Source organism: Salvelinus sp. IW2-2015, linkage group LG11 (assembly GCF_002910315.2).
Source record: "Salvelinus sp. IW2-2015 linkage group LG11, ASM291031v2, whole genome shotgun sequence".
Lineage (NCBI taxonomy): Eukaryota > Metazoa > Chordata > Actinopteri > Salmoniformes > Salmonidae > Salvelinus > Salvelinus sp. IW2-2015.
The window spans coordinates 26380519-26394336 of record NC_036851.1 but is presented as its reverse complement, the minus strand read 5'-3'; the positions used below and the strand labels follow the sequence as shown (position 1 = coordinate 26394336).

Sequence of the window (13818 nt, the reverse complement as noted above, 5' to 3'; positions counted from 1 at the left end):
ACTGTTTTGCTTTATCTTGGCCAGGTCGCAGTTGTAAATGAGAATTTGTTCTCAACTGGCCTACCTGGTTAAATAAAAGTGAAATAAAATTAAAAACATTTAAATGCTGAGTATTATTCTCATTCACCTCTGCCTGACATCAATAATAATACCCAGTGTTGCTTGCAATTCATTTTGGTATGTTCATTTTCATATATACACTTACATTTTGGTCATTTAGCCAACACTCTTATCCAGAGTTATTTACAGTCAATGAATTCAACTAAGGTAGATAAACGTCAACATATAACAGTTATAGCAAGTAAAACGTTTCTGTAACCATTACTGAGAATGTTGTTGCTCTTCGGGCCAGCTAGTTAAAATGTAGGTTATTTCTATATCTTAAAATACATGTATTTTAATTAAATACAAGTATTTTGTAGTTAATTTTAATACATTGATCATTATTGTATTTTATAATTATATTTTGTCATTTTTGTCCATCCCTGGGAAGTTAGTAGTTTAAGTGTTCGATTGACAGTCGCATGGATCCAAATTCCAATTCACTGCAACACCAAACCTCTAAAATTCAGTCTCCCAGATAATACTGTTTTTCACACGTTGCCCTGTCAGAGAAAGAGGATGGAAAACCTGAGCCTCTTTGTCCCTGAGTACCGTACATCCTAAATCATATATCGTGGACAGACTGCGTAAATGTAAATAAAACATTAATTTAATCGAGCAAATTTTAGTCTGGGTTAAACGAGATTACGCCCTAACAGTAGCAAATTAATCCATGTTCTCTGGGCAGAAGAACTACATATCCCAGAAGGCAATAGAGAAACATTGTCCTTCCCCAAGTAACTACTGTAGCTAGCTAGGTACTTTCGAACTGTCTGTGTTTGTTTTAAGAGAGTGCTGCTAAACTGTAACATTCCAAATGTTTATCCCCTCGAGTGATGGTAATACCTTTTTTCTAGCATTCATTGAAGACTGAGGAGCGTAGCGACAGACATCTTTATCACAACTGTGATTGACAGCGAGCTTGTTTTGCTAGCTAATTAGCCATCTCTTCCGTGGAAATTCGGATAAGCCAGCAAATTAGCAGTAACTCGCTAGTTCATGTAGCACCAGTCGAAAAGGTTACCCGAGGGAGCTAACGACAACGTCGGCTGGGGTAATGGGTCTGCTGTCTTGAAACATTAACTTGGAATACGATGCCTGGCTTGCTGGCTAGTAGGATAGGAACTGGATAGGAAGGTAAGTAAGGCTACTAGTACTGAGCTAGCTAACGTTAACTATCTCACATAACTGAGACACTGCTAGCTAGGGCTGGAAAGAAGTTGGCAAGTTCGATAGCTAACTTTAGCTAAGACAGTCGTTTGCTAGAGGACACTGGTTATCAAACTAGCTATATGCCGTTCAAAGTTTGTCATGCCATGTTTTGTTTGTGTGGACAGTGTGATGCAGTGATTTTGCTCCGGAATTCCCCACGGCAGTAACGTTGCCCACTAGCACTGCGATATCACTTGCACAATCGGCCCTTTAAATTAACAGTGGACTTTTTGGACTGTTGATGTCTGAAATCCATAACCCAGGGCACAACCTAGAAGTCAAATAAGCAAACATTAGTGATACTGATGCAAATAATTGAACAACAGTGGAAATCTGAATAAGTGAGACCATAGAGAATTCACTGAAACGGAGCAGCAAATCACATTGACGCTCACTCCTTGCGCTCTTGTCCAATAACTTGCAATGGCAATTACAACTTGAAGACTGGGTTCATTTGCATACCATATTCGGTTGGAAGTTCAAAAGGTGGTAGCAGTAAAGAGAAGAGCGTTCTCCCTATTGTTCCCCATTTCAGACTCGAATACCTACTGCAATGGAGGTGGTAGGTGGGGGAAATTTGCAGAAAGTCACTCCTTTAGCTAGAGAATTATCCCGGATTTTCAACAGCTACAATAAACACTCCATACAACTGAAAAAGAATCTGAAGGAGACCAACGCATTTTTCCGGGAAATAAAACGCAACTACAGTAACGCCTGCGCATCGGCCGCCAGCTCGGAGGCAGCTGCTCTGGAGGCAGGTAAGAATGTAAACCTGTTCACATTTGTTACCTATAATTACCGCTTTTCTCGGCATCATCACAACAGAATGTTCAGTAAAACTTCCACATTCCTCAGAAAATGGCATGCTTATCCAAACATGCATATCTAACTATACCATATTAAATGATTAGGTTGTCACATCATGTCACACACACTTCAGTACTTGAAGTTACTTTTATCCAAGCAGCTACAGTACTAGCATTATAATATGCCTGTCACTGAAGGACCCTGGCTGATTCTTTTACATTATACAGACTTTGCCTTCATTGAGAGCCACCACTCAACACGTTTTGGAATGTGCTTATTGGTTCCAGTGTGAAACCCTATTAACTTTGGACAAGCCCCATAAACATATCAGACTACAAGCAGAGGAATGTCAGTCATTCTAGAATGAGTTTGAGTGGGAACTCTTCTGATTGTGGTCATTCAAGGAGGATTGAATTAGGTACAGCAGACTCTGCACATCCCATAATGTTCCAATTAGGAATGTGCACAAGTGCTGCTGATGTCAGGCAATTCCTAAAGGGCCCACAGGTTTCTGACCTGTACCCTATTCATATACGGTGGTGGGATGGCAAATACAGGTGGATATTGTTAATAGTTTAACTGTGTTCTGAATGGGAGTAATGAGGTAGGGTAAATGGCCTATTCCCTCACAGGAAAAAAAACAACTGTTTGCCGGACAGAGATTTCTTTTGCAACACGTCGACTGTAGAAAATGCATTAAATAGGATTTAGAGGGAAATTAACAGATTAGGGCCAGCTAAAGTCTATCTCAACAGTATGACCTGACAAAGGGCACCCAGCATGCTGAGATTCCCTCTTAAGAAAGAACTGAGGCAAAAGGAAACATGTAATGATGATAAATAACATAGTAGGCTACATATCCACATGCTGTAAGCCATCCTAATTTCATAATTTTAAACTCTGCACTAGTCACTGCACTAGTTCATTTGGGGATAGCCTGACCTTGAAATGTGTGTGGGCTGATGAGCAGGGTGTGAGTGTGATTCTCACGTTCCTGTCTAGGAGATGTGAGTTCTTTTGAGCCACTGTCTAATAGGGCTGTCATTCAAGCCCAACCTACCTGTCCACTAAGGTATGTTGGTGGGATTAGTGTCACCACTACACACATTTACCAAGAATGTTTCAAATTTCATGTGAAAAGCAAATCTATCCTTTCCATCAAGTAGGGCTGTAAATATCTCTTTCAGTCTAACAACAAACCACAGAGAGGTTGCCATGCCAGATGACATGTTTCAAGCTCTAGTAACATGCTACAAAATGTGACCAGTCATCACTGAATGGAAAGTGCAGCTGTTTAACCTAATTCCAAGTGGATGTTTTTATTAAGCCTATAGGCCATTTTTATACAAAACCTTATGAACTCAGTCACCGCCTTTAGAATCAGACACATACACAGACACACACACACGGCTGGTCTTTCTGGCCTCAATTAAAAACCTTATGAATGCCATAGTTGTGATAAAATGAGCTGCCACCTCCTTAAGCAAGGTGTCTTAAGTGAACTTGAATAAAATACCTAATTAGATGTAGAAAACAGTACAGTAGGTATATTTTTTTTTAATGAAAGTACTGTGGTTCAATCATTCATTGGATTATAAGGCCTACTGCGTGCAAAATGTTTTAGGTCAAACACCATGCAGAGTAATACAAGATAAACAGCTGCAGAGGAAACAGTGTCAGGTTGGAGAAAGAGGGAGTGAATATAAGGGGTGGGGAGGGAAAGAGAGAAACAGAGTAGAGCAGTCCATTGCTGGCATTGTCTTTGTCTGTTGTATAACTGCTTTAGAACGTGACTCCGCATCATGGAGGATTATGACCATTTCCTGTGATTCATTTAGGTTGAAGATGACAAAGGTTAAAACAACGGGATTCTAATATCCCATAACTCTGCAACAATGGGGAAGAATTCTAAACAATGGGACTAGCAATGCGAGTGAAAATTACGAAAGGGAATATTAGCAGTACAGAAAGTTCGCCATCAAAGTGGAAAATAAACACAATTATAGTGCATTTCAGCTAACTACTCAGTAAACACAGAATAACTGTCGTTCTGGTCATTTAAACGTTTTTCAAATGATCTACAGCTACTTTATTACTTGATTTCCCGACCGCTGGTCACGTTTTCTATGCTAATCCTGTAGAATCAGCAACGGCGCTGGTTCAATTATAAAAAATAGATATATTTATTGAACGCTCCCGCATGGACTTATTACGTTGTCTTAACCTGTATGTGCATTCGGAAAGTATTCAGACCCCTTGACTTTTTCTACATTTTGTTATGTTACAGCCTTATTCTAAAATGTATTAAATCGTCCCCCCCCCCATCATTCTACACACAATACCCCATAATGACAAAGCGAAAACAGGTTTTTAGAAATGTTTTAAAATTTATACAAAATTAAAAACTGAAATCACATTTACATAGGTATTCAGACACTTTGCTATGCGACTTGAAATTGAGCTCAGGTGAATCCTGTTTCCATTGATCATCCTTGAGATGTTTCTACAACTTGATTGGAGTCCACCTGTGGTAAATTCAATTGATTGAACATGATTTGGAAAAGCACAGTTGACAGCACATGTCAGAGCAAAAACCAACCATTGAGATGGAAGGAATTGTCTGTAGAGCTCCAAGACAGGATTGTGTCGAGGCACATATCTGGGGAAAGGTACCAAAACATTTCTGCAGCATTGAAGGTCCCCAAGAACAGTGGCCTCCATCATTCTTAAATGGAAGAAGTTTTTGAACCACCAAGACTCTTCCTAGAGCTGGCTGCCCGGCCAAACTGAGCAATCGGGGGAGAAGGGCCTTGGTCAGGGAGGTGACCAAGAACCCGATGGTAACTCTGACAGAGTTCCTTAGTGGAGATGGGAGAACCTTCCAGAAGGACAAACATCTCTGCAGCACTCCACCAATCAGGCCTTTATGGTAGAGTGGCCAGATGGAAGCCACTCCTCAGTAAAAAGCACATGACAGCCCGCTTGGAGTTTGCCAAAAGGCACCAAAAGACTCTCAGACCATGAGAAACAAGATTCTCTGATCTGATGAAACCAAGATTGAACTCTTTGGCCTGAATTGCAAGCGTCACATCTGGAGGAAACCTGGCACCATCCCTACTGTGAAGCGTGGTGGTGGCAGCATCATGCTGTGGGGATGTTTTTCAGTGGCAGAGACTGGGAGACTAGTCAGGATCGAGGGAAAGATGAACGGAGCTAAGTACAGAGATCCTTGATGAAAACCTGCTCCAGAGCACTCATGACCTCAGACTGGGGTGAGGGATCATCTTCCAACAGGACAACGACCCTAAGCACACAGCCAAGACAACGCAGGAGGGGCTTCAGGACAAGTCTCTTAATGTCCTTGAGTGGCCTAGTCAGAGCCCGTACTTGAACCTGATCGAACCTCCTCTGGATAGACCTGAAAATAGCTGTGCTGCAATACTCCTCGTCCAACTTGACAGAGCTTGAGAGGATCTGCAGAGAAGAATGGGAGAAACTCCCCAAATACAGGTGTGCCAAGCTTGTAGCGTCTTACCCAAGAAGCCTCTAGGCTGTAATAGCTGCTTAATGTACTTCAACAAAGTACTGAGTAAAGGGTCTGAATACTTATGTAAATGAAAACATTTTTAAAAACCTGTTTTTGCTTTGTCATTTTGGGCTATTGTGTGTAGATAGAGAGGGGAAACTAATTAATACTTTTTAGAATAAGGCTGTAAAGTAACAAAGTGGAAAAAGTCAAGGGGTCTGAATACTTTCCGAACACACTGTATTTTCCACCTAATGATGAACCAGGTTTGAATTGGTTGTGCTGTTAATATGGGTTGCCACAGAGATGGGTCAGGAGATAACAGACAAGGGCTTAAGGTGGGGCTTTGAAGTAAACACAATAGATTCTCCCTCTGGCATTTCCTATGCCAGAAGTGCAGAGACAGAGAGATGCAAGACACCAGTTCACAACAGGTTCAGTTATTTCTCTATTGCAAGCCAATCCGTTGGAATTTGCTCCCACTCAAAGTGGGATATTAGATGGTGTTATAACATTACATTGTATTATCAACGTATGCAGATTTTTACTAGGCCTAATCCCTGAAGAAAAAGGCTTCTTCCTTACCCCTCAGAAGGGAGAGGGACAACAACTCATGCCCCCCCACCACCATTACTATTCCCTGTTCCCTTCTATACACCCATATGTTGTTGTCCCTTCTCTTAGGCCAGCTGAGCTGCATCTCCTTCCCCCGGCATGAGGAGGAGTTCCTGCAAAGCAACGTGGGCAGCGCCATCTACATCCTGGTACTTGGTCAGGACTGTGCCGCGCGCTACCAGCTGCTCAACTGCCTGCTGGGGGAGCGGCTCTTGCCCCTGGGGCCAGAGGCGGGCGAGGCCTGCGATGGCGTCCAAGGCACCTCCTGCAAGAGGAGGAAGCTGTGCTTCACCCACGGGCGCCAGACGCGACTCAGCCTGGCGCTGCCCGGCCAGTATGAGCTGGTGCACCAGCTGGCGGCCCACTGCGGGCGCTGGGATACGGTTCCCCGGGAGGACCTGGAGATCCAGGAGGAGTGTGAGGACCCCGCCCATAGGCTGGCTGAGCTGGAGATCACCCTGCACCACCCTCTGCTACAGGTATACCTACATTTGCACATGCGAGGAGGATTCCGATGGTGGGAGTCTTGTTTATGTATTTGCAATGTAAGCCTACAGGAGAAATGGTCAAAGGTCCTTTTTACTTATTGGTATGCTCATTGACGTTACAGTTTTGATTTGATAAATGCCTGATTTGTTGGCTCGCATGAGAGTGAGTCTTTTGAGTTTTTGGCTTTGATTGATGATACTGTCATCTCACTGATGATATGTTAGTTCTCTCTCTTATGGGAACTAGAATGGTAGGCTTGTTTTTAATCGTTCTCTCCAGGCTGGTAACATAGAGTAGATCAGTCCCCATGTTAGTCAGAGCTTTCTCTCTGGCACCAGAGGTTACTTACGGAGGACTAGTGGACTCCTCTACCAGGTGGACAGACACAGCCCATCTTGCTCGGCTGACTAACATGCCTTGGTTTGTGGATTGCACTGTGCTTGCTTGTTGTCACGTGCGGGTTGAGAAAAGTGGCGCTTAATCCTTCAAACAAAGGCCTCGCTTAGCTGGTCGCCATGGAAGCCAGGCTCCTGACAGCCCTGAGACGTATGCATTATCTAGGCCCTGCCTGCACTGCCTTATAGTCCGCCCGGCCCCCCGCCCACCCTCACCTTACGTAATGGCACTGGGCTGGTGCGATTCACATGACCGGGGCACATAAGGAAAAAAACTTCCAAAGTTAAACCCTTCACTGCAATGAGGAAGTTGCCATGGTTACGACTGGATCCTTCCAGCAGGGCACTGTTTGTTATCCCTTGTCATAATTTGCTGCCTGTGTTTTCTTTTATTTCTGTGTTTTGCCAAATTCATTATGATCGTAAGCTTCTTATTTGGAGCACAAAAAGCTGATATCAGGTTGCCCTGTCCTTAAGTTTTGTCGCTTTTGTGTTAAATTGGCGAGGCAGGATTCTGAGTATAAATGGAGTAGTGACGGAGCCAGTGTAGGTCATCACATATTGACTTATGTGATTACTCACACACATTAAATCAATCTTATGAAGTGGAATGCTCCCTTACCCATCTTATTTTTCCTGTTCTGTTTTCAGATATGCTAAACAGGGTGCTATTGTTTACTCAATGATTAACAACACCTTACCTGAGAAGCTGCACAATTCTGGCTTGTATGTAATGTTTCTGACGCTTGTCAACCTAATTCATCTTGTCATGATAATGCAAACGCATGTGCCAGGTTGGGTAGGCTAGGCTGTGGTGTATTTAATAATGTAGTCAGAGCAGTAGTTCAAAGAGCTGCTGCTGCTGTTTAATCAGGGGGGCTAGAGGCTGGCAGGCAGGGAAGCAGCTCTCAGCCCACTGTGACATTCACACAGCCATGGCAGAATCAGAGTGCCCTGTTTTGGGAGGCCAGGAGATAAAAGGGCTAACTCATTAATTACCCTCCCCTCCTTTGGGCTCCCCACCCCTCTCTCCCCAGGTTAGCCACACAGTGACACACATGACTGGGATAGTGCTAACCTATGTATGGATGCATTTCTCAGATAACCTCCCCGACATCAGTCTGCCACAAGTTCATATAGCCTAGAATGTCAGGCTTGTTTTCAACAATGGATCGAGACATCTTTAGCATAGACTCTCCAAGAATGCTGTTATTGGATCATACCAGTTTGAAGTGACAAACATTTATTAGCAACATTAGAAGTTTGAAAGCTTTTTAGATGTGTTTCTTTATCTAAAGAATGTTTTCGACTGAGAATAAAAAATGATTGCTTACATATGCAGATTGTGGGTTGCAACCGTCCATTATTGTCTGATATAGGGGTTAATCCATTTGAATTCAATCACTTTTTGACAGCCTCCCTTAATAATAATAATAATAATAATAATAGTACTTTTGAGGGGTGCTTATATTTGTCCTGTTGCTGGAATTTTTTTGTTGTTGCATATCCCAAGTACCCCTGAAACACCCACAGTGAGCCTCAGGACTACCTGGCATGATGACTCCTTGCTGTCCCCAGTCCACCTGGCCGTGCTGCTGCTCCAGTTTCAACTGTTCTGCCTGCGGCTATGGAACCCTGACCTGTTCACCGGACGTGCTACCTGTCCCAGACCTGCTGTTTTCAACTCTCTAGAGACAGCAGGAGCGGTAGAGATACTCTTAATGATCGGCTATGAAAAGCCAACTGACATTTACTCCTGAGGTGCTGACTTGTTGCACCCTCGACAACTACTGTGATTATTATTATTTGACCATGCTGGTCATTTATGAACATTTGAACATCTTGGCCATGTTCTGTTACAATCTCCACCCGGCACAGCCAGAAGAGGACTGGCCACCCCTCATAGCCTGGTTCCTCTCTAGGTTTCTTCCTAGGTTCTGGCCTTTCTAGGGAGTTTTTCCTAGCCACCCTGCTTCTACACCTGCATTGCTTGCTGTTTGGGGTTTTAGGCTGGGTTTCTGTACAGCACTTTGAGATATCAGCTGATGTAAGAAGGGATAGTAAGAAGGGATATATATAAATACATTTGATTTGATTTGAGTGGGGTCACAGCCAGGGTTGCCATTGTGGAGCAATTGGGGTTAAGTGCCTTGCGCAAGGGCACTGCAACAGATTTTTTTCACCTTGTCGGTTCCGGTATTTGAACCAGCAACCTTTTTGATTCAAACAAAACTTTCCATACATGTTTGCCCATGGAAGAAGTGGTCAGAAAGTGACTTTTTGGACTTTGGATAAAGGTGCTCAAAGTTGACCCATTTTGCATACCCACCATACCAGGAGACATCCATGTCTTCATCACTGGAAAAGATAAACGGTTGAGTTTGATATCATTTTTAAAATCTTACAAACAGGGTTGTCAAACTATTTTATAATTTTTTGAATTTTATTGTCATTATCTAAAAACGTGTAAACTCCGGTTTTGCACATGTTGTAGCTACTTTACATTATCTGAGGTTTTTTGTTGTACCTACCATTGGTTGAGGCACAACATGCTCTCGAATACAGGGTGGGGGTAATTTCAATCATAGAAATAAGTCCATTCTATGAATTTTATCCCGTTAGACCACTGCAATTTAGCTGGCACACTATTGAAATGCACATTTTATTGACATGGCTGCCGGTCCACCCACGTCAAATGTCAACTTAAATGGTCATGTTTATTCTACCCTAACCCTAACCTCCAACCATCTTTGTGATACAAAAGTAGAAATTTCAGTGTTATTCCCATTTGAATACGTTTATCAGCCAAAACATGACACCCACCCTGTATTCCAGAGCATTTTGCGTCTGAACCGGTTGCGGGCACAACACAACCTCAGATGATGGAAAATACGGGTATGAGAATATAAAAACATCTGAGTTCACGTGTTTTTAGATGGTTGACGTTAAAGGTTAGAAAATGTTATTTTTTATTAACACATTTTTCCAGTAACTATAAAATAGTTTGACAGCGCTGTTTGTAAGCTTTTAAATGATATCCATCTTAACTGTTTATCTTTTCCAGTCTTGATGATATGGATGTCTCATTGTATGCAAAATAGGTCAACTTTTTGCACCTTTATCTCTTTAATGTTTTGGCATTCAGGTCCAAAAAGTCACATTCTGACCACTTCTACACTGGGCAAATATGTATGGAAGGTTTTGTTCAAATCAAAAGGGGTGCTGTCAAAAAGTGATTGAATTCAAATGGATTTACCCATAAGGGTGATAAAATAGTCTTCAAAATATCCCATAGATATTCAGCAGTTGGACTACATTTGGAAATTGACTGCATTATGGCAATTCAAACATTCTATTTATTTTGATTGGTTGTGAAGAAATGTTTGCACGCTATCTTTGTTCTAAAGAGACTGCTCAGTTGGCCAAAGCTCTTGTTTCTTGGAGACGGGACTGACTGTCTCCTTTGTGTGGCTGTGTTAGTCATTTCTCTCTCTCTCGCTCTTTTACAGTCTGCCCCCCCCCCCCTCCATTTCTCTTCCTCTTTCCCTCGCACGCTCTCTCGTTCTATTTCTGTGGCTGTTACTGTGTAATTAATCAAACGTGGAGTGAAAATGTTTTCTTGCTTGGGTTTCTGTTGCCCTCCCATACCCTTTCCCATGACCAGACAGGTCTGTGTTTGTTTTTATGGTGGATGGCACTGGCAGCACATACTATGTCTGAGTTTTGTCCCAGTTAGAAAAACAATAATGTGACTGGTAGTAGTTTATGTGGGGGCCAATGAGGATTGGATAAATATTGTGTACTACCCTGCATGTTTACTCAACCTAGGAATCTTTTTATTTAAACTCCAGTACAAAAAATGAGTGTAAGGACATTTCTCATGCAAGAGAATGATACTTTTGTTGATACAGGTAACTGCCAAAATAAAGGAAGCACTTGAGTAAATGAGGGATCTGGTTGCTCTTGTATGGTGTGGGATTCATTTTCCTACCATGGTTTAGGTCCATTGAACCCTTTAGAGGGTAAGGTAAACACCAATAAATACACAGCCATTCAGAGTGGTCACTTTCAATCTATGGCGAATAAGTTATATCCTGATGGGGTTGTCTCTTCCAGGATGACAATGCCCCCATCCACAGGGCACGAGTGGTCACTGAATGGTTAGATGAGCATGAAAATTATGTTAACCATATGCCATGGCTGTCTCAGTCACCAGATCTCAACCCAATTGAACACCTATAAGAAATTCTGGAGTGGCTCCTGAGACAGCGTTTTTCACCACCATCAACAAAACACCAAATTATGGAATTTCTCATGGAAGAATGGTATCACCTCCCTACAATAGAGTTCCAGACACTTGTAGAATGTATGCCACGGTGCATTGAATCTGTTCTGGCGGCTTGTGGTGGCCCAACGCCCTATTAACACATGTATTATTATTATTATTATTATTATTATTATTTAGGCATTTTTCATGATTTATACAGATAACACAGACAGAACAGGTAGAGGGCAAAACGCACACGGATCCCCTATCAAATCCAATCCAACCCCCCCTCCCCATGCTTTAACAGAGCCCAACTCCAAAACCAGACTTAAAGCAGGCATGATATACAGTGAGTAATATAACAAAAATTTAAAAAATAAAAATAACAAAGATTTTATAAAACAAAGAGTAAAAATAGTGATACAAATTCTAATTTGGGTTGGTTTATGGAGTTGTGAAATTAGCTGGTTCCAAGTCTTATACAAGAGATAGGAAAGGTTGTCAGATATTTTAAAATGTAATTGCAGATCCCCTAATGGAGTAGCATATTTTCTCTAGCTTGAGATGTTGGATAAAGGAAGTTATGCAATGGTTAAAAGTAAGAGGGAACCGATCTTTCCACTTAAATAGTAGAAGACGTCTAGCTAGAAGAGTAGTACATGCCAGCATGTTGCCATAGAACTGTTTAGAGGGTCCTCCTGTGGTGCCACTCAATAGAACTGTTTAGAGGGGCCTCCAGTGGTGCCACTCCCCAATAATGCAATAACGGCAGAAGGTTTCACAGGTCTCGCAAAAATTGATATCCATAAATCTGTCGATTTCGGACATGTCCAAAACATGTGCAATAAAGTGTCAGGAGTTTGCTTATATCAGTCACAAGTGAGATCTATTTCTGGTCTAATCTTGGATTATTTAGCCTTTGAACAATGCAGCCGATTTAACTATTTTAAATTGAATTACAGCATGTCTTAGACATATAGATGAAGAATGTATTCTCAGAAGCATATTCTGCCAAATTTAATCTGAAAGTTGTTCACCTCAATATTCTTCCCATTGGTTCTTAAGAGTTCAGGGAATCCAGATTGTGCTAGTTTAACGTATAGATCAACCTTATTCCCCCTTTGATATAAGGGTTCACTTAAAAAAATATAATCTAGGTGGGTGTGATGGGAAGTGATTAGTGTATAAAGATACAAAACTACGCAATTGTAGGTATCTAAAGAAAGGGGATCTAAGAATATTGAACTTTTGTACTAACTGTTCAAAAGATGCAGAATCAAATCAAATGTATTTGTCACATACACATGGTTAGCAGGTGTTAATGCAAGTGTAGCGAAATGCTTGTGCTTCTAGTTCCGACCATGCAGTAATATCTAACAAGTAATATAACCTAACAATTTCACAACAACTACCGTATACACACAAGTGTAAAGGAATGAATACGAATATGTACATAAAAATATATAAATGAGTGATGGCCGAACGGCATAGGCAAGATGCAGTAGATGGTATAGAGTAAAGTATATGAGATGAGTAATGTAGGGTATGAAAACATTATATGAAGTGGCATTGTTTAAAGTGGCTAGTGATACATTTTTACATAATTTCCATCAATTCCCATTATTAAAGTGGCTGGAGTTGAGTCAGTATGTTGGCAGCAGCCACTCAATGTTAGTGATGTCTGTTTAACAGTCTGATGGCCTTGAGATAGAAACTGTTTTTCAGTCTTGGTCCCCGCTTTGATGCACCTGTACTGACCTCGCCTTCTGGATGGTAGCGGGGTGAACAGGTGAACTCGGGTGGTTGTTGTCCTTGATTATCTTTTTGGCCTTCCTGTGACATCGGGTGGTGTAGGTGTCCTGGAGGGCAGGTAGTTTGCACCTGGTGATGCATTGTGCAGACCTCACTACCCTCTGGAGAGCCTTCCGGTTATGGGCGGAGCAGCTGTCGTACCAGGCGGTGATACAGCCCGACAGGATGCTCTCGATTGTGCATCTGTAAAAGTTTGTGAGTGTTTTTGGTGACAAGCCGAATTTCTTCAGCCTCCTGAGGTTGAAGAGGCGCTGCTGAGCCTTCTTCACCACGCTGTCTGTGTGGGTGGACCATTTCAGTTTGTCCGTGATGTGTACGCCGAGGAACTTAACTCTCCACCCTCTCCACTACTGTCCCGTCAATGTAGATAGGGGGCTGCTCCCTCTGCTGTTTCCTGAAGTCCACAATCATCTCCTTTGTTTTGTTGACATTGAGTGTGAGGTTATTTTCCTGACACCACACTCCGAGGGCCCTCACCTCCTCCCTGTAGGCCGTCTCATTGTTGGTAATCAAGCCTACCACTGTAGTGTCATCCGCAAACTTGATGATTGAGTTGGAGGCATGCATGGCCACGCAGTCGTGGGTGAACAGGG

The 13818-nt window shown here is 42.2% G+C and overlaps 1 protein-coding gene across 1 annotated transcript in view; it reads left to right on the top strand.

The window, feature by feature from the left end:
- Nucleotides 1-823: 823 nt before the first annotated feature.
- The window catches only part of LOC111970056 (dual serine/threonine and tyrosine protein kinase), a 38914-nt gene continuing 25919 nt past the window's right edge, over nt 824-13818 (top strand). Inside the window, exons 1-2 of the mRNA XM_023996548.2 lie at nt 824-2072; nt 6332-6741. Of these exons, the coding sequence (XP_023852316.2) occupies nt 1868-2072; nt 6332-6741 (615 nt within the window). The 5' untranslated portion in view covers nt 824-1867. The remainder of the gene's footprint in view (nt 2073-6331; nt 6742-13818) is intronic.